General features: G+C 32.3%; 2 protein-coding genes across 5 annotated transcripts; one reads left to right on the top strand and one right to left on the bottom strand.

Moving 5' to 3' along the window:
* Window positions 1-1,388: 1,388 nt before the first annotated feature.
* On the bottom strand, window positions 1,389-20,881 carry LOC130900710 (equilibrative nucleoside transporter 1-like). 3 transcript variants are annotated; one of them, XM_057811508.1, is made up of 9 exons: window positions 20,693-20,881; window positions 16,267-16,431; window positions 9,479-9,693; window positions 8,079-8,364; window positions 7,082-7,314; window positions 5,913-6,090; window positions 5,401-5,522; window positions 4,831-5,033; window positions 1,389-3,603 (listed from the first exon to the last, which is right to left on the bottom strand). In XM_057811508.1, exons 2-9 carry the CDS (start codon window positions 16,328-16,330, stop codon window positions 3,477-3,479), a joined length of 1,428 nt encoding a protein of 475 aa, XP_057667491.1. In that variant the 5' UTR covers window positions 16,331-16,431; window positions 20,693-20,881; the 3' UTR covers window positions 1,389-3,476. The 3 variants fall into 3 exon arrangements, with proteins under 3 accessions (XP_057667491.1, XP_057667492.1, XP_057667493.1); XM_057811509.1 differs by lacking the exons at window positions 16,267-16,431; window positions 20,693-20,881 and adding an exon at window positions 13,597-13,805; XM_057811510.1 differs by lacking the exons at window positions 16,267-16,431; window positions 20,693-20,881 and adding an exon at window positions 12,479-12,558.
* Window positions 20,882-21,317: 436 nt separating this feature from the next.
* LOC130900708 (NADPH-dependent diflavin oxidoreductase 1) lies at window positions 21,318-26,052 on the top strand. 2 transcript variants are annotated; one of them, XM_057811505.1, is made up of 7 exons: window positions 21,318-21,798; window positions 21,897-22,129; window positions 22,181-22,432; window positions 22,683-22,827; window positions 22,892-23,560; window positions 23,772-23,998; window positions 25,652-26,052. In XM_057811505.1, exons 2-7 carry the CDS (start codon window positions 22,065-22,067, stop codon window positions 25,875-25,877), a joined length of 1,584 nt encoding a protein of 527 aa, XP_057667488.1. In that variant the 5' UTR covers window positions 21,318-21,798; window positions 21,897-22,064; the 3' UTR covers window positions 25,878-26,052. The 2 variants fall into 2 exon arrangements, with proteins under 2 accessions (XP_057667488.1, XP_057667487.1); XM_057811504.1 differs by having other exon boundaries at window positions 21,421-21,798; window positions 21,852-22,129.
* Window positions 26,053-26,664: the final 612 nt, after the last annotated feature.

Here is a 26,664-nt window from a genome sequence, read left to right as displayed (position 1 = left end):
AATACCCATAAATAAAATCCCATAAGCTTTGATAATTTATGTATTGAATGAAAGAAATAAGAAGTTACGTCAAAAATTTTACTTAAATTAATTTTATTCAACAAGGCATTGATAGTAGATGTAATAGGCCGGCACGATTATTGGTATAGGGATGAATATTATGGAATGCTGGAAGAAATTTGACATAGCAAAATGCATCGTAAACATTATTAAAGAATTATTAGAAGAACTAGATCAACATACATTGAAATCATCTAGAAAATCTTGTGGACTGCTCTGACTGCGGAAAATGACGAAGAATCTGTGCAAGCTCAAAATTTTACTGCAAATATAGTCGAAATCGCGAATGAAATAGATTCGAACTAATAGAATCAAGTGACATACAGGAGTTGCTTGAATCGCAAGTTGAAATTTGACTGAAGCCAGGAGGAAATGTCAAATTTACAGCCCGTTGAAGAAGAGGCTTCAACAAGCACTGGAAACGTGACATTTAATTTGAAAAATCTTAGTGAAGGTTTAAGAATGGCAAATGTGCTTTGCGATTGCGAAGTCTTATTTTTAAGAGGCAAATTGCTGGATATCAGTCTGAATTAAGGAGCTTTTAAAAACTGCCAGGCAAGAGAAAATTACAAAATTATTCAAACCATTGCCTAAACCTTAAGATAATTAATTGAAATATTCGAAAACTTCAATTAAACTGATTTTTTATATTGGCACCTAGGAACATATCCCCTATAGTCCCATATAATATCATTCCGTATACCATATACACCGCGAATAAAGAAATTTTACTGTATTTAAAATTTATAATGATAACTATGGAGTACGGAGCACTGCGTCGCAATGCTTTAGCATTTATTAAGGGCATTTAGAGTCGTATTTATCAAAAAAATATTTCAATATATTTTTTTAAGCGATCATTGAAAAGAGGTAGAGATTCACTTAGCTCTTTTCATTATTTATCTAATCGTAAGCCAAGAAATACAAAACTACTATCTTTTGTTAGATCTGACAACGCTGCATCTGTAGTTTGTTATAAGAATTTGTTCAAGTTATATTCATAAATAAATATTAATTAATATTCAATTCTTAACAAATTATATTTTTATCGATACTTAATTTATGAACTGATCACATTTTAAAAAAAATTTCTCGTATCTTGTGGCAGGTCACAAGATGAAAACTTATATATATTTTATATATTATATTTTTATATATTTTTTTAAATTATACAAATAAACCATTTATCGCTCTAATTACTTACCTTAAGCTAAAAACTAACTGTATGGCAGTGCTTAAAATAATTCTATATTGAATACATTTGTAACAAACGAATCTACAATTGCAAAATGGAAAATGAAGTGTAATTAAAATAATAAAACAATAAATCAAACGAAAGCGATACAAAATCTACTTTATTCACATTCTAAAAACAAAAACAAAGCATGAAAACGAAAATTAAATACTCAGTCTTGCGCAGAATCTGTACATAAATTAGAAAAAAAATGTATTAAAGTCGAATAAATTAAATTTTATTATTCGAAATAATGAAAATGCATATAAATAAGGTGACCGGATAAATACGTTCCGGATTGGCCGGAACAATCCCGTATTTCATCTAGAAGTAATATTAGTCCCGGATTCAGGTTTTTTGTTCCGGAATTTTTAAAAAGGTTATTTATTTTAAATATATTTCAACTAGAATTATTTTTACACAATTTAAACTTGGCTGCACAAATATAAAGAGATTGTCTGTTAGATGTTATTGCAGCCATTAAGAATTTGAAATACTTATTTATGTTATAAGTCCGGGAAGTGTTTTAGTACGGTACGAGATAGATTTTTATGAACGAAGCGAGGAAGGAGCCGAGTACCGTAAATTTTACGGACGTATATCGTAATATGTTTTTTTTTACATACTGTTTTCGGTTTTAAATAAAAAGCAAAATTATATCAAAATATGAAATGTCCTATTTGATAATGTTACTGATTTTCTATTTCTAATTATTTCAAACGGGATTAGAAGAATTACAGAGTACGGTAAAGTAGAAGGATGCCGTAAAGTGCCATTTTCCGAACTCAAATTGGTACTGTAGTCGACTTTACAGTACAGTATGATTAAAACAAACTTGACAAGCAAGATTCAAGATTCCTTTATTCCTACAGCGGTTTGTACTGAATTAAATTAAAAATCTTAATTTTGAGCTAAATTGGATTCTATAATCGGAAATAATTTTTTGTCCAAAAACTGTACCAATAAGCATTCAAATTGACTTGATGAACCGACGAAATGTTTCTATTAACTTGAAGTTTGTTCAATACAATAAAAAAATAGATTTTTATTGTTTTTTTTTAATCATAAAATGAGTTAAACTTGATAATATAATCAAAAATTTATGCAAAATTGAAATGAGTATTCAAAAATGAACATGTTCTGTCTAAATTATCACCGAAAAAGAAATTTTAATATTGAAAGTAATTGATCATTAATAATTTTTTATTTAATTGTGAAATGCTCGAAACCATCAAAAAATGAATTATTATAGTTTCATTTATCGATCTCTAACGGTTTCTATGTGATTGTAAAAAACTGCTCTGGAAAGAAATAAGCATCCAAATTAACTAAATGAACCAACAAAAATTTTCTTATATATTTGGAACCTGTTCAAAATAACAAAATTTAAATTTTCATTTTTTACTTGTATATGTTGTACGAATTTTAGGTAATTATAGATTATTTTGGACCCAACTGGGCTACAGTAGGAAATTTATGCAAAATTATAAAAAGTAGTAGGGGACGGGAAAAGCATTCAATGACTAAATAATGCTCATACTTTGTTAAAACTCTGAACTAAATGCATAATTGTAAGTTACAAGAAACCAAAAAAACATTTTTGCTGAACCAATCTATCCAAAACCCCCCAAAAAAAAATTTTCTTTTTTTCCATTTTATAGGACAATATAACAACTATTGTTATTAAAAATATGAATAGGTTGAGTAGAATATACTATAGTATTAGTAAATAAATAAGGGATGGTCGAAATTTAATAGCCCTGTACATGTGACTTATTAATTAAAATACCAAATCAAAAGTGGATAGTGAATCTCCCTGTCTTTAAATATATAAAACGTAATAAAAAAGACTATAAACAATTAATTACAACTGGTAAGGTTTAATATTTTTTTTGGTCTACGTTCTATGGAAGATCTACGATTATTTTAATCGGAATCTACAAAAACTACCGAGAATTAAAACCAATTTTATCGAAAATTAATCCCTACCAATTAAACAAAAACGTACACTATACAATTTTTTTATATCTGGTCGTGACCTTACTCGGTATTTTTTGCTTAACCCGATGTTTACTTCCTAAAACCACAAAAACAATATTTCAGGGCATATGACCAGAAATTGTTCTCATAAACTAAATCTGATGGCGAATTCCTTTTCTGTGTCATATACCAGACATTTTTGCTAGGCACCAATGTGGCCTATCACCCAAGGCCAAATGAAAGCTAACAAGATACCGCTGAATATGCCGGTGATCAACGCTGCAGCGGCAAACATACCCGCTGTTGGAGCGTATCGCTCTTCTACAGTCCTGAAAATGGAAGAAGAAAAGTTTTAATCCAGAGGCTCTACTCAACAAGTCCTGGGAATAAACAGAAAACACATTTTTTATTAAAAACTCAATTTCATCTATCAACATAATCATCTTTTCAACAGTTGTTATTGTTCTTTAATAGTCTTCAATACTTTTTTTGTAAAACAATTTATCTATGCTTTCAAAATAACAATTACTTCCTCATTTCAGTCAAATCTATCTTCCAGGAATATTCATTTGAGTTCTGCAAAGAACCAATAATCACCGGGGGTAAGTTCTGGAGAATCTGTTGAGTGGTCAAACAAATTATATCAATTTGACCACGGTTCTCATCCAATGAAACACAATTTATTTCTTTTGCATTTGAGGAACTTTATCGGTGCCATATCCTTGCCAGCTGATATTTGAAATTTTGGTTGTTTTGGGTGACTTTCACCAGCCGACGTTCCTCCTAATGGGTAAATACACTGCCTTCTGATACACCTTAAACTCCACCGCCATCTCATGCACTTTTAGAACTTTTGTTATATTTTCCGAAAGAATTTGGAAATTTGGTCAGCCAGCCTTTTTAACTATTGTTGACAATATAACACTCTTATCAAACAGTTGCTATGCTTGCCCAGTACTTTTTCCACAAAAAAAGTGTCTAATCAATACATTACACTATTTACTCTATTTTTTTTAATAACAACAAAATCAACGCTTTTTGGAGCTGGGTATTAATGAAAAAAGTGTTATACTTGCGATTTCATCTTTGCACTTATTGGAGTTACTAGTTTTGATATGTATGTAGCTATACCACTCCTTTTATAAAGTCCAGAATGTGGGATGGCTGTAGCTGCCAGAGATATTCATCTTCTGTGGTGTTGTGCTATGTAGTTATTACTTAGGTAAATACATTCAGCAGATCTTTTCTGGTTGTCTCAGCTCATGTAGATTATCCCAATAATTGGTTTTGTTCCTATCTACTATTTATATTGTTCTGTAGCGGATACCAGGTTTTAGGTCCCATGAAGGGCTTGTCTACCCCCGCTTTAGCGAGCTTATCAACTATTTCATTTCCCTTCACTCCGGTGTGTCCCGGAATCCATTGTAGGGTAAACAATTATTAAATAACCAAGAATTTTTCACAATTGGTTTGCTATGACTGTAATGACTCAATAAAATTACTTTATTCTGTCATTTGTAAACTATAAGTTTGTACAGATTTAATATAATACTCACCTAGGAGCGTACATCATAGCTAAAGAACTGAGGTAGCCGCTGGATAACGCCATTAGAGCGGCAATGATGAAATAAACATAGTCGTTTAATATTAGAAGAGGAAATACTCTTGTTATCCCCTTTACTTGGTAGTTGCAGAACAAAAATAAGGGGATGAACAAAAATCTGGCGGTTATGGGTATCCATAAATATTTTGCACTAGGCTAAAAATAATAAATTATTAAATTTCAATTCGATGAGAGAAACATACAACACAAAACCAAGACAATATATTATAGAGCTTTTAAAAATTTTACAACGTTGCCATGTTGTAATTTTTTTCTAGTTTTCAGCTAAAATAAAAAATAACTTGAAAATACTTCATAAATTCTCTTTATATTTGTTAGATTTTGACAGAAATTAATTTCTCTTAATACCCAAACAATGATTTCGTTAACACTTTATATTTATATTTTGTGCAGTGTCTAAAGTGTCACTAAAAAAGTTAAAATTGCTATTTTAACGTGAAAACTCTTAAATTGAGGATAATTTGAGAAAATGTCCACAATACCTGCTATATTGTATACTTACCCATATGAAATACGATGGAAGTAGACTGCCTATCATAGCGAATACATTAAACGTCATAAAACACATGACATCAACATACACACTTTTATCAATGAAGAAATTTGGATCACTCTGTTCAATACCTAAAAAAATCAAATTATTTCTATAATTCCATTGCATTTGTTTCCAAATATATACAAATAGTGATTTACATATCAAGAAATAGTGAGTTTGTGTTTCAGGATAGTTTAAGCAATTATCAACAAAACTAATTAAAAAAAAAATAGTGATTAGCCACAACTTTTTGACAAGTCTGATAGATTTATAGCCTGATCGATTTATATATTTATATTTATGACTTTATGATGAAAAAGCATTATTAATAAATACTGAATATACTGGCACTCATAAACCATATTTATTGTTTTTAATATGTCAACCAACATAGGTCAGGTTCGTATTGGAACCCTTTTATTTTAATGAACCAAATTATGATTCCGAAACACACCAATTAGTTAAATTTTTTGACTTACCAGATTGCACAGCAGGAAATACAGCTAGAGTTATGAAAAACACCAAGAACACATTAGCTAATTGTGGAAAAGCTTGTTTGAATATTTTCAAATATGGTGGTTTTTCAGATCCACCCGCTGATATTGCTGCCTGTGTTTTCTCTTTTTGATGTTTCAGGTCGTAGAATCTGTAGTACCTCTAAAAACATACCAGTCAAACTATAAATAAACTTATTGGCAATCAAGAAAAGCATTAAGGAAATATAAAACTTCGTTTAGATATCCTTGAAGATCCTAAAAGCTATGCAAGCTAGTGGCTATCTGGCCACTAGGGCGTACCAAGCAATGAGAAAGAGACAGCCATGGCGAAAATTGGGCAACCACTTCTTATTAAGGACCAGAGCCTTACTGTGGCTTCATAAGTTGCCACATCAATAACGAACTGAACAGACGGCTAAAGAATCAAATGGAATGGCTATCTGGCTACTAGGGTGTACCAAACAAAGAGAAAGCGACAGCCTTGGCGAAAATGGAACTTCTTATTAAGGACCATAGCCTTAATGTGGCCTCAAATGGAGTGACAATATCATCAAAAAATTTTAAACAGCTTCTCGTGATGACCAGAAATTATTTCAAACTGGTAGTGGTGTTTTGACATTTATTCAAGAGACTTAAGTACTTCAAAGGAGTAGTATCTTGGGAAGTGCGACACAAAAGCAAAAGATATAGGTGCAGAGTACGACTCCCCAAACAATCTATAACCACTTCGTTTTCTAATCTCAGTTAGGATTAGATTATGACGCTGGTTCGCTAGTAAACATAACCTTAAAAGTGCATGTATATAAAGAAACTTCAATAGTGATCAACGGTTTTAAATTATTTAAAATGTATTATATATGTACTCAATTTTATTAGAAATATCTACAGTTACTTTACTTGAACATATTTTAAATGAACGAAATAAATCCAGACAAATTTTTCAAATATAGAAAAATGGAGCCGGTCCAACTTGGATATAGTAGAATTATAGAATTAGGCGAAGGTGCGGCCTTTGATGAAATAACCGGAGAGATAGCATAACTTCATTGTTTAAGTTCCCCTAAGTTCCATACTATTTTTAAAATTTGACAATATTGTTTAAATATCAGTTTAAACATGAATTTTTATAATTTATATAATAGGATACTTACGTTCAAAGGTAAAGCAAAGTATGTATCGAAACATATTAAAAGAACAAATAAAGCCGATATGAAATAATAAATGGCAGCCATTTTTAAATTTGGTGTACTAATTTTAGATAAGAGACTAACTGCCGCCGTGAAAGTTCCACTAATGTTATTTCCTAATATCACAGCTCCTGTATATTTACCAGGCAATTTCGCTGCCATACCGTAAATGGTATTCTGATACACACCATTAGCACCTAAAATTTAAATAAAAACAATTATTTTATTTATTATTATTATTATTATTATTATTATTATCTTAAAGAACCCTCCAAGATGTTTAGGCACTGAGATTCCACCAGAGTATCCATTCAGGGGAGAATGCTTCGTTAAAAATCTGCTGAAACTTACAAAGCAGATTCACTTTGGCTAATGCGTCCTTCTTTTTTCTTCTAATTATGAGTCTTCCTGATCTTAAAGAACCCTCCAAGATGTTAGACCTTGTGATTCCACCAGAGTATCCATTCAGGTGAGAATGCTTCATTAAAAATCTGCTGAAACTTACAATGCAGATTCATTATGGCTAATGCGTCCTTTTTTTTCTCTTCTAATTATGAGTCTTCCTGATCTTAAAGAACCCTTCAAGATGTTAGGCACTAAGATTCCATCAGAGTATCAATTCAGGTCCATCTGTTTTAACTTTCAATGCAGATTAACTTTAGATAATCTAATTATAGTATTTCCGTCTGTCTTAGCCTTATTATGTTGCCCCAGTAGTTCAATCTCATCGTAGTTTTTCTTTTGTACCATATTGAAACAGTAAATATTCCACAAATGGGGTCTGACCACCAACAAATGGTTTCAAACTTGCTTTTTTATCAGCCATATCTTGTCCTTCTACTCCAGTTCATCCTGGTAGACACAACAATCTTAAACTTACTTAGTTTGTTATGTATACCTAAGGGTACTTAAAGCTAACTAATAATAATGAAGTATCGTTAGGGGATGAAATATTACTTACTGTTTAATATTACAACCAAAATCAAGGTTAACCAAAAAAATAGGTAAGGGACGCCACTTGTATCGGCCATGGCCAAAATTACTGTTATAATAAAGACTAAAATCGAAATTCCAATACTCCATACTATTCTCGTCGTAAGATTGCCACCCATTTGTACGAAAATATTTGTCCAATTTAATACTACTGCTGGTACTTGGGCGCAAAACGTCATGTATTGCATAAACGTGGGCACGTAAGGAAAATCCATACCAACATACTCCCGCGATAATTTGTAATTGGTGAAATACTAAAAAAAGAGAAATAAGTCGAAGGTATCCTATTTTCGATTAACCTGGCTTTGTGTCGAGAGAAAGTTAACGATAGTTCAAATTTAAATTAAAAATAACCTCAAAATCAAAATGAAAAGCAGAAGTAAAACGATCAAAACAATAGAAAACGAAATTGAACTGAACAGTAAAGTCAAAAACATAACCTCAAAATTTGAAGGTTTTCATATTCATATGAATCAAACGGCTCTTTTCTATTGCTACGAACGGCCGACGGGAAAAGTCAACGGCAACGGCAAAATCAAGTTTATGAAACGGCCTTAAAATTCGTTAATGTTAAAAGTCACCACGGCAGACGGCGACGTCAAACGGCAACTATGAATAATGATATGCATTTCAATGTTTTTAATTTTGTAACAGCAGACGGCATCGGCAAACAGAAAGTCAAGTTTATGAAACGGCCTTAAAATGTTTATGTTAAAAGTCACCGAAAGCAAATGTTTTTAATTTAGTTACGTGATGGAAGATTTCCACAGCAGATGCTCTTAACTTTGTCACGTAATGGAAGATATCCACAGCAGATGTGTTTAATTTTGTCACGTGATGCAAGATCTCCACCGTTTCTATTTTATCTACACGTAGATGACAGAATATTGTTTATGAAATAATAGTTCACTCAGTCACAGAAGAAAAAGACGAAGTATGGGAACTTTACACCAATCACAGTGATAAAATCACAGAACACGAAATGTTTTTACTGTTTTATTGTTTGTATAATCAAATTCATGATAAAAAAGGAAGCGGGGAAGTATTTAGACATATTCAAAATGATTGTTGTCAAAAGAGATAAGTTAGGTAAGTTAAAAATTACATTGTTTTCATCAAGTTACGTAATTTACGAATATTTAGATTTCTGTTAGGTTTCCAAAAAAAAATATCAATTTAGGCCACCTACAGCGATTAGAAGTATACAGCGCGAATGTTTTTGCAAAATAACCCATCGACGTACTTTTCAGTTTTTGACGATTTACTCAATTTACAAAAATAAGTGTCAATATATAAATACTGGGTGTTTTTATTAATAATCTGGAAGATGCCGTGGGAGGTTCGTTTTTCAAGATAAACCTTTCTTACCTCAATTGCATTAATGAACATATTCCAAGGCATCAAAATACCAATACCGTGTATTAAAAATGTTACAAAAATTAAATTGAATTTATCTACTGGTGCTTCCATTGTCAAATTTTTAAAATTCAATTCATCCTCCGGTAAATTATTTTCTTCCCAGGCGGGTTGTAGCTTCACCGGTTGTTGTAAGCGAGCTTTTTCGTTGAGATGAATATCTTCACCTGGAAATCGAATAGGAATCACTAAATTTACGTACAGTAAAAAAATAATTGAGAAAAAACATATACAGCATAGGGAAAAAATTACAGCAGATAGATAATTAATGTAAACACTATCAATTATAATAATCTTGAGTGACTGTTTTACTCTTTGAGTACTCAGCTGTCCTCTAATTTTGAAAAATGTCTCAAATTGAGCCTTACAAATTAACAACAGAATGAACGCTTTTTACGGTGACTTTCCTCATCATTTTCAACAAATAAGTTTGGTTTAAGTTGGCTCGCTGGGGAGGAGAATTATTAAAAGATGACTAACGTGCGGGAGGCGCCTCAAATCAAAAGACATTGCAGTACAGACCGGCATTTCCAAAACAAGTGTTTAAGGAACATAAGCATTTAAATATGACAAACATAAGAATTCGAATCGCAGCGCGAAAGCAGCGTCTAGTAGAATATTGTGAGCGATTTTTAGAGCTTGTCGCGAGGATCAAGAAAGTAAAATCTGATTAATACAAACGGATGATGAAACTATAGTCTTCCAATACAATCCGACATCCAGAAGAGATTCCATGGAGTGGCATTGGAAAGGAAAAATCGTGCCAAAGAAAGCATCAAAGATCATGAAATCTCCAAAACAATATTTTTGAACTGCTAGGGTATCCTTTTGATCGACTTTAAGGAATCAAAGATAACCGTGAACGCAACATATTAATCTAACCTATACCTCTATACCCTCTATAGGCGTCAAAAAATAATAGAAAAAAGGCGCGGCAAAATCATCCCAAGTGCGCGGTTGCTTCATGACAATGCTCCAGTTCACATTGCTTCGCTTTCTAAGGCTACTGTACATGAATATGGCTTCATAGGGATTGAAAACCCACCATATAGACCTCATCTGACCCAGTTCGATTATATTTTGTTTGCAAAGCTGAAGACAGAGTTAATGAGTAAAAAATTTAACAGCGACGACATTCTGAATGACTTTTCTTTCCGTATTATGCTAAGAATCTCACAACGAACATTGACGTAGCAAAATAAAAAATTTTCAACGATAAAAAATTATTTGGAAATAAATCTGGTGATCTGGGAGGTCATTTGATCGCTACACATTAAGAAATAATTATGATAATTATAGTTTTCAACTTCCCCGTGTCATTTGTTTTTTCAAGGTATGTAAAATTCATAAACATCATATCGTAATGGTTTCAATAACAATCGTTACGTTTGCTGAATGTACAGGGTGGCGCAATAGAACGTGAATATCTTTTTTCGCGAGGTAAACGGTAAGTGGGTTGGGGGAGTCCAGCGAGGTTGGACAATTGCGCTCGTGGAGTTTTAGTAGCCGTGAGTCACTTCGACGGAAAGCTTCGCGCTTTTTGTGTTCGCACGTCTTGACAAGGCGACTGTATCGTTCAGAATATGGATTAAGACACATTAATGAAGCTCTGAGTGCAAATTTAATTAAAATATGGGTTAAGCGTTTTGAAGAGATCGGTTCCACGTTTTAACCACCAGCAAAAGGTCCTCTAGGACCACAGACAATATTGATAGGGTGAAGGAGTCACTACGAGGAAATCTGCATCTTTACAGCGAATTTTGAAGTTGGATCTTAAACTGCATCCTTATAAGCTCTAGGTAACAAGGGAATTAAAAGATACCGACTTTGGAGCAAGATTGGAATTTGCTGAAGAAATTCTTGGTCGATTTTCCGTAATTTTTTCAGATGAGACTCATTTTCATTCAAATGGGTTCGTAAACCGACAAAATAGTCGTTATTGGACCGGAGAAATCCAAAAATGAAGCATCAAAGGCGGCTGCATAGTCTGAAACTAACGGTATGGGCAGCAATCTCAAGCAAAAGAATTATTGGCCTTTTCTTCTTTGAAGATTTATGAGGACGGAGCATCACCGTTAACACCGACCACTATGTTGCGATGTTAAGGGGATATTTGACTTCAGAACTTGCGAGATCAAGAATAGCGAATACGAGAACTTGGTTCCAACAAGACGGAGCGTTCTGTCACACATCAAAGGACTCTATGGCGGCTGTATGATAGATGTTTCCTGCAATTTCCAAAAGAGGGGATATCCCTTGGCCCCCACGTAGCCTTGACTTGACGCCTCTTGATTTTTTTGTGGGGATACCTCAAACATAAAGTGTACATTAACAATCCGAGGGACATCAGTCAGCTAAACGAAAATATCCGCCAGGAAATGGCATCTGCGTTCGCGTTTAGAGGAGTGCCGTTTTCTAGAGGGCCGTAATTTAGATGATATTATGTAAAAAAAATAAACTTCATTTAATTACCTAATCAACTTTTATTTCAACAAAACATTATGTATTCAGTTATTTAACCTATACTTAATAAATGCACATTTTATTGCGCCACCCTGTATCTTTTTTATTTCGGTCAGTACGTCTACGTGTTTAGCAAAATACCAAACGTTGACGAAATTTGCTGGATCGGTTGTTTGTAATAATTGTTTTTGCTAGTCAAAAAATTTCATGATGGAATTCTTTTTACTTATTACTTTTTTTTATTAATCTTTCTTAGGTCCTTGTTTATTACACTACAATTGTCGGCACGCGCGATCAATGAACAATCAATGTTCAGAGAAAAAATGAAATTGGACAATGTGACACATATCTCACTAAAATCCTGTTTTGAACACGTACAACTCGCTTCAATTCGTATAAAAACACGAATTTCGGAAGCCAGTTGTTCAACTAAATCGAACTAATAGTCTAAAAGGCTCCACTTTCACTATTGTATGTTCAAACTCTTACCTTATATTAAAAATATAATCCTATGCAGATTTTACGAACAAATTTGAACATAATGATAATAAAAATTATTTTGTTGAAACAAACTTATGTCATATTTGACAAGTTTTTGTTTTAACCATAAATATTTCTGACAGGTAATATTTTATACTATAATAAAAATTAATATACACGAGATTATTATAGTTTAGTACCATTGCAGTTCGATAAATTCTTGAAGATACTATCTACATATATTTATAAATTTTTTGTTACATTAAGTTGACGCCAGTTTTTTCTAACCAATAACACTGACTTTTTTGTCATATCGCCGTGGAAACGCATGTAACAAAGAGGTATTATAGGGTGCGTTCCAATCTAAATGTGTGAACTCCATCCTCGATGACTAGATTTCATCCTAAAACTTTTAATCGATGCTTAAACTTCGATCTAGATCTAATACGTTCAGCTTAAATGTCTAGAATTTCATTCTAAGCTCTTATCGATGCTTAAATTTCGATCTAAATGTGTCAACTCCATCCTCGATGACTAGATTTCATCCGAAACCTTTTAATCGATGCTTAAACTTCGATCTAGATCTATTAAGTATGGCTTAAGTATAACTCGAGGAAGTAAACAGGAAGAAAAGAGATGGTATGTGAAGGCATAAAGAGATCTAATGGAGGGAGGAGTTCGGGATTGGAAGGCGAAGGCAAAAAACAGAAAAGAATGGAATAAAATTACCAACACGTTATGAGCCTAATTGGCCTGTGTGTAGTACGATATATAATAGAATTTTAACTTTCCAGTGGTTTATAAAGGATGTCATATTAGTAGTTTAAGTTCTGTGATCTGTTTTGTGAAACGTGCTAATAGTGAAAAATTTCAACGCCTTAACAATGTTATATAAAGATAAATTTTTCCGGAAATTGTTTTACTACTAGTTGAACATGATTGGTATAACCTCACAATATCGAAGTTTCCTGCATTATCGACTGTTCTGACAACACGACAAGGTTGTGACGACACAAAAGATTTGTTACATGCAACGGTTTTCGTGTGTGTTAAAAACTATGTAATTAGTTTACATCAAATAATGTCATACGTCATTTGTTATTTTATAAAAAAATTCAAGTACGTACCATACATTTTGACATATTCTGTTTTACCCCTAAACAACGTCCCGTAAGTGCGAAGCATGGATAACAAAATAGTAAAAATACATCGGTGGAAATTATGACGAAAAAATTGATCAATTAACAAAAAATATTACTCTGGGTTTCTAATAGGTTATAATTACAATAACTAGTCTCGTTAATAGGAATTAACGTTTTCGAAACTTTTCTGTTGATAATTGTTTCTTATCGGAAATTGACCAGGAGAGCAATGTATAAATCATAGGCGTATCAGCGGGGAATAGAATTTTTCAATAAAATCAAAAATAAATGAAAAGAGTAATTTTTTAATTTAGATATTGTATGTCTTCACAACGCGTATGGTATTGGTTCAGCCGAAGTTGAAGCAGATCTTTAATTTCTTTAAAAATTTTTAGTTGCAATAGATCAGAGAAGCAAGCTTCTTCTGGAAGGTTGAACGATATCATGCTGGGCCTGTTTCTTATTAATATTCAATTTTTTGACAATAAATCATTTCTCTCTATCTCTGTTATTGGTTCTAAGGTATGGGTCTCCTATTAAATGCTATATGCGGCGTATGACTTGAGCGTACACGTTCCGATCAACGTCTGAACGCCAGACACAGCGTCAGCGGTCAATACATCTCAATGCGAACGACGACGTCTCGTTTACAACAGTAGTCGACAAAGAGTGCTAGCGTATAGCCTTGTGGTGTCATCGAAGAGAAGGTTCAAAACGACGGCATACGAAGAAAAATCTTAGCAACAAGACACCTCGATTTTTTTTATGAATCGATTTATCAGGTTACGATTCGAATCCATCTTTTTTGGAAATAATCGCCATCTCTACTGTGGCATAATGCCATCGATTTTTTCCATTCTCATAAACATCTTCATGCCGACTCACTTATACGACTGTCAAACTGAAACTGAGCGTCCAAAGAGTATCTCAAAGCACGCGCAAATAGATTTCCAAACTTATCACGTAATAAATCGTGTGACTAACTAAGAAAAAACGATTTTATTCATCAATTTAATCTCCTCCAAGAGCAATATAATCATTCCAACGCTTCTCCAACTTCTTGATGCCGTGTTTGTAGAATGATTTTTCTTTTGCTCCAAATAAGCTTCAGTTTCAGCAATTGTTTGTTCATTTGAGCTGAATTTCTTACCGGCGAGCATTTTTTTGAGATCAGCGAATAGCCAGTAGTCATTGAGGGTCAGATCTGGACTATACAGTGGATGAGTAACCAATTCGAAGAGTAATTCGTTCAATTTAGCCATCGTTGCCATCGACTTGTGAATCGGTGCATTGTCTTTTTAGAACTGTGGTTTTTTTTCGACATATGAGGGCGTTTTTCCTTAACATTTGCAATCAAACGATCCAACAACTCTATGTAGTATTTGCTATTGATTGTCTCTCCTTTTTGGAGATAGTCGATGAACAATTTTCCGTGCGCATCCCAAAACATTACCAACGGACTTTGTGTCTTTTGGACGTGGTTCACCGGCTGCACTCCACTCAGATGATGATTGTTGTGATTCCGGAGTGAAGTGATGGATCCATATTTCATCCACTGATTTATTACGTGTAAACATGGCCAAACACTGCTCTGAATCATCGAAACGTTGTTGTTTTTGATCGAATGTGAGTAAACGCGGCACTTACTTTGAAAAAAGCTTTCTCATAGTCATGCATAATTGTCTGATGTCTCTACGGCCTCAGCGATCTCACACAACTTCAATTTACAATTAGATACAACCAATTTGTGGACTTTTTTGTTATTTTCTAGAGAGACCACATTGATTGAACGACACCATAATCGGTGTCTGTACGATTAAGTTTAAATTCACGAAACCAAAAACAATTGGTTCTATTCGATGTAACAGAGTCCGGATAACACTTTTGGAGTCATTACTGAGCTTGTACAGTATTTTTTTTTCAACCAAAAGCAGTGATAAATTAACACTCAAAATTGTTTTGAAAATAAAAGTAGCTTCACTTAAATGGCTGCCAATTTTATTTGACTAATCAAAATGTCATGAAATTTTACACGTAAGGTTTGTTCTTGGTAGCTGCACTGAAACTGTACTGAACTGGACCAATGCAGGCCAGTTCATGAGTGTATAGAATTAGTTCGATCGGATACAGAAAACGATACAGTGCAGAGCATTTGTTGATTGTTGTATTTGAGGTTATTTGATGCGATGGACTGGCTGAACTGACTCTAGACCTAGTGCTCTTGCTACTAAGAACAGCGACACTAGCGCTGGTTCTGCTACAAAGAACGCTTTAGTGTACAACTTGTTCTGCCAGTGCAGCTACCAAGAACAACCTTTTGAAAATTGGTACTTCATAAACGTCATATGGATTTGACAATGTCAGCACTATCTGTGTGTAAGTTACACGACTTATTGAGTGATGTAATATATCAATAAGTCTTGACACCATCAGGTTAAAGTCGGATACTTCTCAAACAACCCTCGTTTATATATATATATATATATATATATATATATATATATATATATATATACAACTTTTAATAACATGAAAATACTTATGTATACATTATTTGGAAAGATTATTGTGGAATATTTATTATACATTCTTAATGTACTCCAATTAGGGATCATTTACATAAACTACTTCAACCAACTATAATAAATATCCTACCTTGTAGAGGATAAGTACTGGTTCCATTGTTTTCGTTATAATACGATCCTCTTCCCCTATTCATCTTTTTTAATTTTCTACCACAACTATCACTTGTTTTATCTTCTTAATATAATTTATATGCTCTGAATTAAATCATGTCGATTTCGCTATTACTACAGACTCCTACAAAAAAGATTTTAAAGTGATAGCTAATCAAGTATATCGTAAGGACAAATTTTGTTATCAAAACATTTTGTAAGAGAAAATACCATTAGCGTTGTATACGAATAAATCTGTTGTGTAAGATACTTAAAATTAACTGGAGAGGTTATCATATTAAATAAAATTATAGCAGTTGTTGTCAATAAATTTAAATAACGATGGGAAATTCCTATGCAACTAATTTAATATGCTCATTTTATATATATATATATATATATATATATATATATATATATATATATATATAATAAAACCATTCAAACATGATTAGGTGATTAATTTTTTAAATTATATTTTATTATAAAAATATTGCACTATATAATACAGAGGCATCTTGATCAAAGAATTCACGGCACGATTTTCCGTCTTAGCCCGTGGAAAGCTTCGAATTCTGCTTCAATTGCAGTTCGGAGATCGGGAAGAGAGAGGGACACTCGACGAATCGATTCTCCAAAATAATGAGCTCCATCCTGCATGAAATTACGGATGTTCGCGAGTATTGGATCGTTGTTTATTTACCCACGTAAATCTTCGAGCATTTCCTACATAACTTTAATCCCTCACGTGACCCTCAAAAAGTACGGACCCTCATGGATACACAAACACTGCCGACAGACACACCCCATGCAGGTTTCATTCTTCTTAATTGAAGACGTGAGGATTCTGGTCGTAACCTAACCAGTACACGCAGCTACGCCGACTGACCGTACCGTTCAGCTTGAAGGTTGCTACATCCGACCACAAAATGGAACTGCGACAGCCGAATTGAATATTGGTTCGGCTGCGTAACTAATACCAGCACTACTGTTTCTATATTTTCGATAGTTGCTACCGGTCGTCTAAAACGTCTAAAAAATTTCTGATACGTCATCCACACTGCTGACCGATTTTTTAGCGGCGAATTCGGTAATTTTTAATAAGATTCAGTAAACTTAGTTTCGTGTTCCGCGGATACGTTACAAAAAAAACTTTTTCTTGAAGCTCGAACTTGTATAAGTTATTCATTCTGAAAACGCGTCTAGGTAATCGACGAACACGTGTTATCAGACATGACACAGACACAACTCTCTGAAGCTGGAACATGCTTCGTTTTAATCTTTTTCGACGTATGAGCGTTCCCGGACTTATGCAGATTTTTCGGGGGCGTTGCCTGAGTTTTTGGTGATTTCATCTTTTTTATATACCCAGAAAAAATTTTTATATGAATCTATCAACCTACCTTTCTTAAAACCTTAAAAACCCAACCAAATCATTTTTTCTACTACCCTACATGGTGCCTCAAGTTGGTAAGACGATGACGGAATTGGATGGGATTTGGTATATAGGTTGAGTTGGAGGTGAGGACTCAAAATAAGCAGCTCTAATTTGACAAAAAAGGCATTTAATCGATAAAATCCCATAAATGGCATATAATTTGAAAATAAATTGTTTGTAATAGCTCAGAGAGTTTTAAAACACACCTAGAACGAACCTAATCTAACTTAACATAACCTAACAATTTATTTTTTTCTTTTTAGATTTTAGATTCGGATTACACAATATTAATCATGTTTATAATGATTAAATTCAATTGTAATTCCAATTTTTAGACATTTTTAGCTTTTACGTGCACTTTTTGAGAAAATTTATTGTATTTACGGGTTTGATAATCCCAGAATACATTATAACAATCAAAAAATCACACATAAGTCCAGCTTTCACTCTGTTCTGTATCTCCAGTACAGTGTCGTTTGGTGGTTTTCAATTATGGGAGAAACAAGATGTTGTTATCTACCATAAACGCTGCCATGAGCATGTACATTATAGCTTCGTTTACACTGAACCCTCCTCGATTGGATTCTTCATTGAATGTCCTCTCTAAGCTCTATTCTAAACACATTCTATCTTAATCGGATGAGTAAGGTTTCTCCCGGCTTGGTCTGCAGCCCTCTAAATATTCTTTCCGAGGTCAGATCAGGCTACTTTCACCTTGCAATTGGTGTTTCCTAGGGTCATGACCACCTTATTAGCTAGTCTTGCACACCAAGTATACTCAGCGTTTCATAAAGGTAGCTTCTTTTTCAAGGAAACAGCGATGGTAAATATGTGATCTGTCGTTGTTCTTCCTCTTCTGAAACCACGTTGGTAGTCACCAATCACTGACTCTGCGTACATCTCCACCCTTCTAGACAGGCATGAACTCATCTTTCCACACTTTCCTGATGAGTCCATGGATCCTTGCCTTAAGTTGTTCGCCTCTTTAAGAAGTTCTGCCCATATGAGATCTTCATCTGGTGACTTGTGGTTCTTTATTGCTTTGATGGTGTCCTCTACTTATTTCCTTGTAGGCTCAGCTACGTAGAATTTGTTCTTACTAGTTGAAATAAGTTGAAATGGTTCTGTTAGATGGTTATAGTCCGGGAGACAATAATATAATATAAAGTTGGAACAATGTGCGAACGGTCACAAAATTATCTGAAACGTCTTTGAAACCATCCAATGATCTGTAATTTTCACGTTTTCACTAATTCGCAGGAGCAATTGGACTAAAGTACGTTTTCCATGAAATAAATGCATTTAACATATTTGTATGAGATAAACATTCCATAATTAAATATATACAGCTTTACCGATGTGATCCAAAAATATTTTGTTTTCTACGAGTTTTGCTGTTTTCCATAATTAGCAACAGAGCAAAATGTTTAGTAAAAAAATCATTTTTGACATGACAATCTCTAAAATTGAACACTATCTACCGTACTATTATCTATTTGAAATTGGAAAAAAAAAGAAGAATAAGGTTATATAAAAACGGGTAACTTCTAAGTTAAAATAGTATACGAGAAAATTAGAAAATTCAAATAAAAGATATTTGTAAAGTAAGTAAACAGTGATTCGTTATTTAATATCAATTATTATCAATTAACAAACAAAATAACATGAAAAAACCATGTCTACGACACTGAATATTATGGATGTATACAACAAAGAACCAGAAGCAGACAATGGAATGCTTGCTTTTAGGAAGTTCAAAGAGCATTATCTTTTGTTCGTGATTTTAGTTATCAGAATTTTAGTACAATCTTTTGAGTAATTAGGTCCCAGTCCAAACCATTTATTTGAAATTTAAATACGTTTTATTGAAAGCACAACATATCATTCAAGCTTCTATGAACACTTTATTGGATTTAAAACTATTATTTTTTTATAATTACGAGGAATGTATTAAAACTTAGGAATAAAATAAGACAATGTACGAAAGTACAAAAAATAAGGAAAACGTGCTTGTGTCTATTGTTAGCTCGAAAATAAATTGTTAAACGGTAGTTAAGATTCCGTTTTAAAAATATCAAGCCATTACACCAAATCCTTTGCGTCGAAATATGATTTTTTTATTGTGTAGTCCAAAAATCAAAAATATCTTTTAATAAAAATTGAAACTTTTATATAAAGTACCCTACTACTAATAAAATCAAAATAAGACATGTTTTTATCTTTTATTAAAATAATAATTGGACATCCCGTATGCTAACAAGATTTCGTTGACACAATGTATATCTTAAATGAAGTTGTTTTTAGTAATGAGTGGTATGTTTACAACGTCAGTTAGTACCCAAGATAACTAACAAACATGATTTAATTCTTACGCAAATAATAGCAAAAACATGTTTTATTGTGATAGTGTATGTTACATTATGAGTGACATATTGGAAAAAAATATAAAAGAACATAAAAATATGTATTAAGAAGAATGTAAGAGGGATATTATACAAGTAACTGTATTGAATAGGCATTTTCAAGATTGGGCTAATTCAGTCACAGACCCATAAATGGATTAACAATTTAAAAAATACTTGTGTGAGAAAATAGAATATTTTACAAGAAATTTGATATAGTACAGAAACCTTAGTTGTATAAAATTTAATATATTATCACCCTATAGCAATTTAAAAACCTTATTTTCTGTGTACAAGCTTTTTACACGTTTTTTGAGCAATTATAATTAGTTGTATTGAGATTGCAGTGGTTTACGCCTAACGACCTAATTTTGAGTATAACTGCATTGTAAATAAGAGTAGTATACACTTCAGTTTTTGAAGAACAAGTTATAATTGCTGACTTATTAAAATAATGAACAACGATTAAGCTAAAGCGCGAATTTGCTGAAACTACCTTCCTATATATCGACCAGTGTATGTTAAATTGAAATAATTATGAGTGAAAAATATCTTGATATACTTACATATCACTTTTATTTACAGAAAAATTCAGTTCAATAAATTAAATTTTCGAAAGTACATGAACACGTGGTTGTCGAATATAACCAACGAAAAAGCAAACACTTGTACGCGAGACTACCGAAAGTTAGAATACCGCCATTTTCCCCACAAAAATAGACAAAATATACATGTTTGCCAAATCTCTTTAAACTAATGAAGAAGTTATCGTGCAATTTAACAAAGACTATGGAAAGGGACACAAATAATATAAAAAAAGAGTTATATAAATGATCTTGATTGTAAATTTGTAAAAATGGACTAAAAGCAAGATCATTTATTCATAAACACACATATGGAAAGGTCTAAAAATTAAGTATTTGAAAAGATTCATATTGAAACATAAAGTGAAGAAACAATATTTTTGATAATATCCATATATAGTTAAAAAATATGAATACCAATTTAGGGTTATGTCGTACTTTTCAAGACATTTGTGTATCTTTGACAACATCGCGGTACAAAATGTAATGTATATGGGAAACGTTATGATCCTTTAAAGCAAGCAACCATACATACAGTTAAGTATAAAATGTCACATGTGACTAGTAAATATTTGAAAAACCATGTGTTAACGATGAAAATCATACACATACCAGGTATTCTAATTATTACTGTGTGTTCTCTTTTGAGCTTTAAGCCGAAAAATTGTTATTATTTGAAACAAATAACAATTCGCATTTAAGAAAATCTTTCTTGTATTACTGCTATACTAATGTGTTTAGTTCGTATTATTAGTAGTTGAAAGATAGAATTAATTAAAAGTCGACGCCACTGCATTGTCGAAATTTCTCTTTTTGATCACCTGTATTTTTTGACATAACATTCGACGTTCTTTTTAATTACGTACTGGGGGCAAAAATGATGTTTTCCTTTAATATATGTAACCTTCATTTTTATTGCTTCATCATTTCTTTAATGTTGAATTCATATTGAAAAAAAATGTTATGTATGTATATGTAATGCTTACGTAACACGTGAGATCTTAAACCAGTAAATATTTTTCAAACAAATATGATTTTATAGTTAAAATAATATTTCAATAGGGAATATTTTGAAAAACATAAATGCGGTGAGTAATTTGTAATATATTTGTTTCAAAATTTTTAAAGCGATGTTGAACAGATGCCTTTTGAAAACGAGAAAATAACAGTATTATATGGTTCCCAGACTGGAAACGCTCAAGATTTAGCAGAACGAATTTGGAGAGAATCTAAAAGATATTATTTCTTAAGTTCTGTTAAACCCCTAGATGATTATAACATTGTTAACCTAGTAAATGAAACATGTGTTATAATTGTTTGCTCTACTACTGGAGAAGGTGACGAACCCGATAATATGAAAAAATTTTGGAGGTTTTTATTACGAAAAAATTTATCTCCAAGTTCTCTTTCGAATCTAAGGTAATTTCAAACAAATATATTTATTGGATGAAAAACTTTAACGTTCTATAGATTTGCGGTATTTGGATTGGGCGATTCTAGTTATACTAAGTACAATTTTGCTGCAAAGAGACTTTATAAAAGATTATTGCAGTTGGGAGCTAATCAATTATTACCATTAGGATTAGGAGACGATCAGCATGATTTAGGTTATGATGCAGAAGCTGATCCTTGGATTGAAAAATTATGGAATACTTTATTACAATTGTATCCACTACCTTCAACGGTTCAACCACTGCCAAAAAATTATAAAGTAGAACCAAGGTTAGTGGATGTCCAATTAATTTAACACGTTTACTGCCAAGGCAATTTTCACAATTTTATTTTATCGAATTAAATAATTAAAAAAACTAATTTAAATATAAAGCTATTAATGAAAGGTATGGAAATTGTAGAATTTTTTATTTCTTAGTTGAATTATGTCAAAAAATCTTCTCGCAGGAGTTATTGTGAGTTATTTGGTAATTGGCAGTCAACATGTTGATAATACTTTTATAACTGTTTTGTTTTGCAGATGGAAGATATTTAGTGGTATTATTAATAATGAAAGTAAAATAAACATAAGGCATAAATCTATTTATTCTGTGATTAAAAAACCAAATGATTTCACTGCTAGAATTATTCAGAATAAAAGAATTACAGCTTCTAATCATTTTCAGGTATTTTTATATATAATTATTAAGTTGAGTCATTTTCCATTGTGGTGTATTATTTTATTTTTAGGATGTTAGATTAATAAAATTAAAATGCGAAAATCAACAATACTCACCTGGAGATGTGGTAGTTTTAAGACCAAGAAATCTAAAGTGGAAAATACAAGAATTTTATGATGTACTTACTACTAATGGTGTTAAAATCACCCCGGAAACTAAAATCACCGTCGAACAAAATGACCCAACCATGAAAGTACCGGAAGTATTAACCCAAGAAGTTACATTTGAAGAATTGTGTTCTGAATATTTTGATCTAATGTCCATACCGAGAAGATACACTTTCCAAATTTTAGCTCAATTAACTGATAGCGAATTAGAAAAAGAAAAATGTCTAGAATTTACAACAGCCGAAGGACAACAAGATTTATATTCCTACACTTACAGACCAAAGAGAAACATCGTGGAAGTTTTACAAGATTTTCCACACGCTACTAAAAACTTGAATCTTGAAATACTTCTGGAAATCATACCGCCTATTAAACCTCGAGAATTTTCAATAGCCAGTAGTTGTAGGGCTCATGTAAAAGAAATACACGTTCTATTAGCCGTGGTTAAATATAAAACTAAATTAGCTAAAGAGAGGTATGGCTTGGGATCTAATTTTTTAGCTGGATTGAAAGAAGGTGATGAAATAACCGGATGGGTTAAAAAAGGAAGTTTCAAGTTTCCATCTGATCCGGTAAGAAATATTTTCATATCAAAATGTTTAAAATCCTCGTTATAACAATAACAAGGGTTTAAAAGAGGAACAGAGTGAAAGTGAATAATGAAGTTATTTTAATTTTAATCAGAACATTTTTTGAAGATTTTTTCTTTATTTTGATTTGATTATTGAGATCTAATAAATTTTATTTTTCTATAAAATTCAAAATTCAAATATTTTTTTTCAGAATATTCCTGTAATAATGGTAGGACCAGGAACGGGAGTAGCACCATTTCGTAGCTATATATTTGAACGATGCTTAGAGGATGATAGCAATGAAAAAAATTTATTTTTATTCTTCGGCTCCCGTTACAAAGATAAAGATTATTTATGTAAAGAAGATTTTGAAGATATCAGTAACAAGCAGAAATTAAATTTGATTACAGCTTTTTCTAGAGAACAGGATGAAAAAGTGTAAGTTAAATTCCTTGTTGTTTTCATCTATAAACCAGAAATAAATGTATGGTTGACTAAATTGACTATTTAGGATCAAAATAATCAAGGATATTCAAATCAGAGATGAGAGATGTAGAAAAAAGAAACACTACTAGAGTTACACCAAAAAATCTCCACATGAGCCTTGAAATTTGTGTAATAATCTATTCAGATCCCTACTTAAGATCATTATCTTCTTGAATCAAGAATATCTAGTGGCAATAACAACTGTGTATGTCTTAATCATCAAGATGAACCTGAGATTACTCGGAAAAATCAAAAAAATGTGGAAAATTAAAAAAGTGACAACCATATCAGTCAGCTACTGTAGTTAAACCAAAAGATTCTCTTAGAAACCTTGATATCCTTGATCTATGTCTACAATAGGATGCTTAAAATCGAAAAAGGATCCCTGTAGAAGCCTTGAAATCTATTTAACAATCTTTTTAGATCCTTACTGATGATTATGGTTTAGAAGACAACCTGAGGACTATTAGGCAGGATTAGGAAAGAATGTTTGATGCCACTATCACTTTTTGATTGCTTAAGAGAGTATGTGGAACCATAAACAGAATCTAGAAAGTGAAAAACCAATCAGGTACTGGAGTTATATCGAAAAAAATCCACAAGAGCCTCGAAATTTGTGTAACAATATTTTCAGTTCCCTACTTAAGAGCATTTGCCAGAATATATCCTAAATAGTAAGAGGATCCTTGAATCAAGAAAACATGGTGTGAATAATAACTATTTATAGTTTAAAAATCAAGATGTACCTGAGAATAAATAGAAAAATGATAAAAATGTGGCAAAATAAGAAAAATTATAACCATAGCAATCAGCTACTATAGTTAAACTAAAAGATTACTTCGAAAGGCTTGATATTCTTGATCATTGTTTACAATAGGATACTGAAACTCAAAAAATTACCAATCTTACTTATTAGCTACTAAAATATTTACAAAGAAGCCATAAAATTTATTTAGACAACCAGAGGATTCATGAGGTGAAAGGAGAATATTTAGTGCCAATACCACTTGTGTATCATTTACCAAAGTAGATGGGGAAAAGAAGAGGATGAAGAAAGTTAAAACAGTGACAATCACACTGAAATTTTTAAAAAATCAGCATATAAGCCTTGAAATCTGTATAACAATCTGTTTAGGCATCTATAGAAAAGTATTATATAGAAAACCAATCAAATAGTAAGAGAATTCTTCAGTTAATAAGTAGGAGTTGAATTTAGATGAAAAATAACAACTAACAGTGTATCTAAACATTTTTTCATTCAAATATAGGCCACCTTGTAGAGGCTTATACCCAAATAAGTGAAGTCACCTGATCTTGGATGATCTTATTTCCTAAAAGGAATGTAACCGATAAATTTGTGATGAAAATTTACAGCAGTACAATAAAGAGTATATTAATCACTCATACCAAGCTTCATTTTAAAATGGTAGCTCAGAACTTAAATTATAGGCTCACTTATCAATATGGGAATAATTATTTTCACTTATGCTTGTAATAAAAATTTCCGGAGACTCCTGGAACTTATTTTCAGTGCTATGATGTGAAGTCTAATAATTTTTAGACTGAAAATGCGCTTATTGGGATTGTCAATAAGACTTTTTTTAGGTACGTGCAAGATAAAATAAAAGAAAATAAACATTTGGTGTGGGATGCCTTAAAACAGAATGCTCACATTTTTGTGGCAGGTAGTGCTAAAAACATGCCCAAAGATGTCAGAAGGGCTTTTGTTGAGGTTTGTCAAGAATGTGGTAACATGGAAGAGGAAGAAGCCAACACGTATATAGGAAAATTGGAAAAGAATGGACGTTACCAAACAGAATGTTGGTCATAATCATAAAATCGTTTATTTTGTTTTTTTTTTGGTATCAAAAACTTGAAAACTTATAATTATCTCACTGTTTGGAAAAGTTATTTCAAAAATTGGAAAAGAGTGGACGTTATCAAACAGAATGCTGGTCGTCGTAAAAAAATGTTTATTGTTGTGAATAAAAATGTTCGTTTTATCATTTTGTTTTTTTTTCTGTATCAAAAAATTTGAAAACTTTCAATTATCTCACTGTTTGAAGAAATTGTTTCAAAAATTAAAAATATGGGAAGTGATTATAAAACAAATCGAAAATATGGTGAAAAATTCTAATAATTTAACGCCTAAACAAAATCAAAAGGTAAAGTCTAGTGAAACAACAATTTTTGGTCAATTATAGCTCATTTCGGGGTAGCTGAAATAAAAAAAATATTTTTATACAAATGGAGTAAGTAATTCTGAATTTAAACTGCTTATTACAAATAAAAAATACTCCTTGATTTTGAGTCCTCTTGATTCAGCTGAAGTAGTTCGTGCCGTCAACATCATCCGCATAGACGATGTGCTGTGTGAGCCTATTGCAAATAGTTCCTCCAGGATTCGATTGGATACTTCTTGCGGCACCTTCTAGTGAGAAATTGAATAGTGTTGTCGCTAGTGGGTCTCCCAGAAATGTGCTTAGAGACCCTTTCCCAGAGCCGTTCCTCATTGTCATTCCTAACCATACGCATATTTGGGACGCCATACCCCACTCATACAGCTCGTCTCCCATTATTTCCTGGTCACATCTTTTTTATCGTGCTTGCCACAACAC

Source organism: Diorhabda carinulata, chromosome X, assembly GCF_026250575.1.
Source record: "Diorhabda carinulata isolate Delta chromosome X, icDioCari1.1, whole genome shotgun sequence".
Lineage (NCBI taxonomy): Eukaryota > Metazoa > Arthropoda > Insecta > Coleoptera > Chrysomelidae > Diorhabda > Diorhabda carinulata.
The sequence above is the reverse complement of the archived record's forward strand: the minus strand, read 5'-3'. Positions and strand labels throughout refer to the sequence as shown.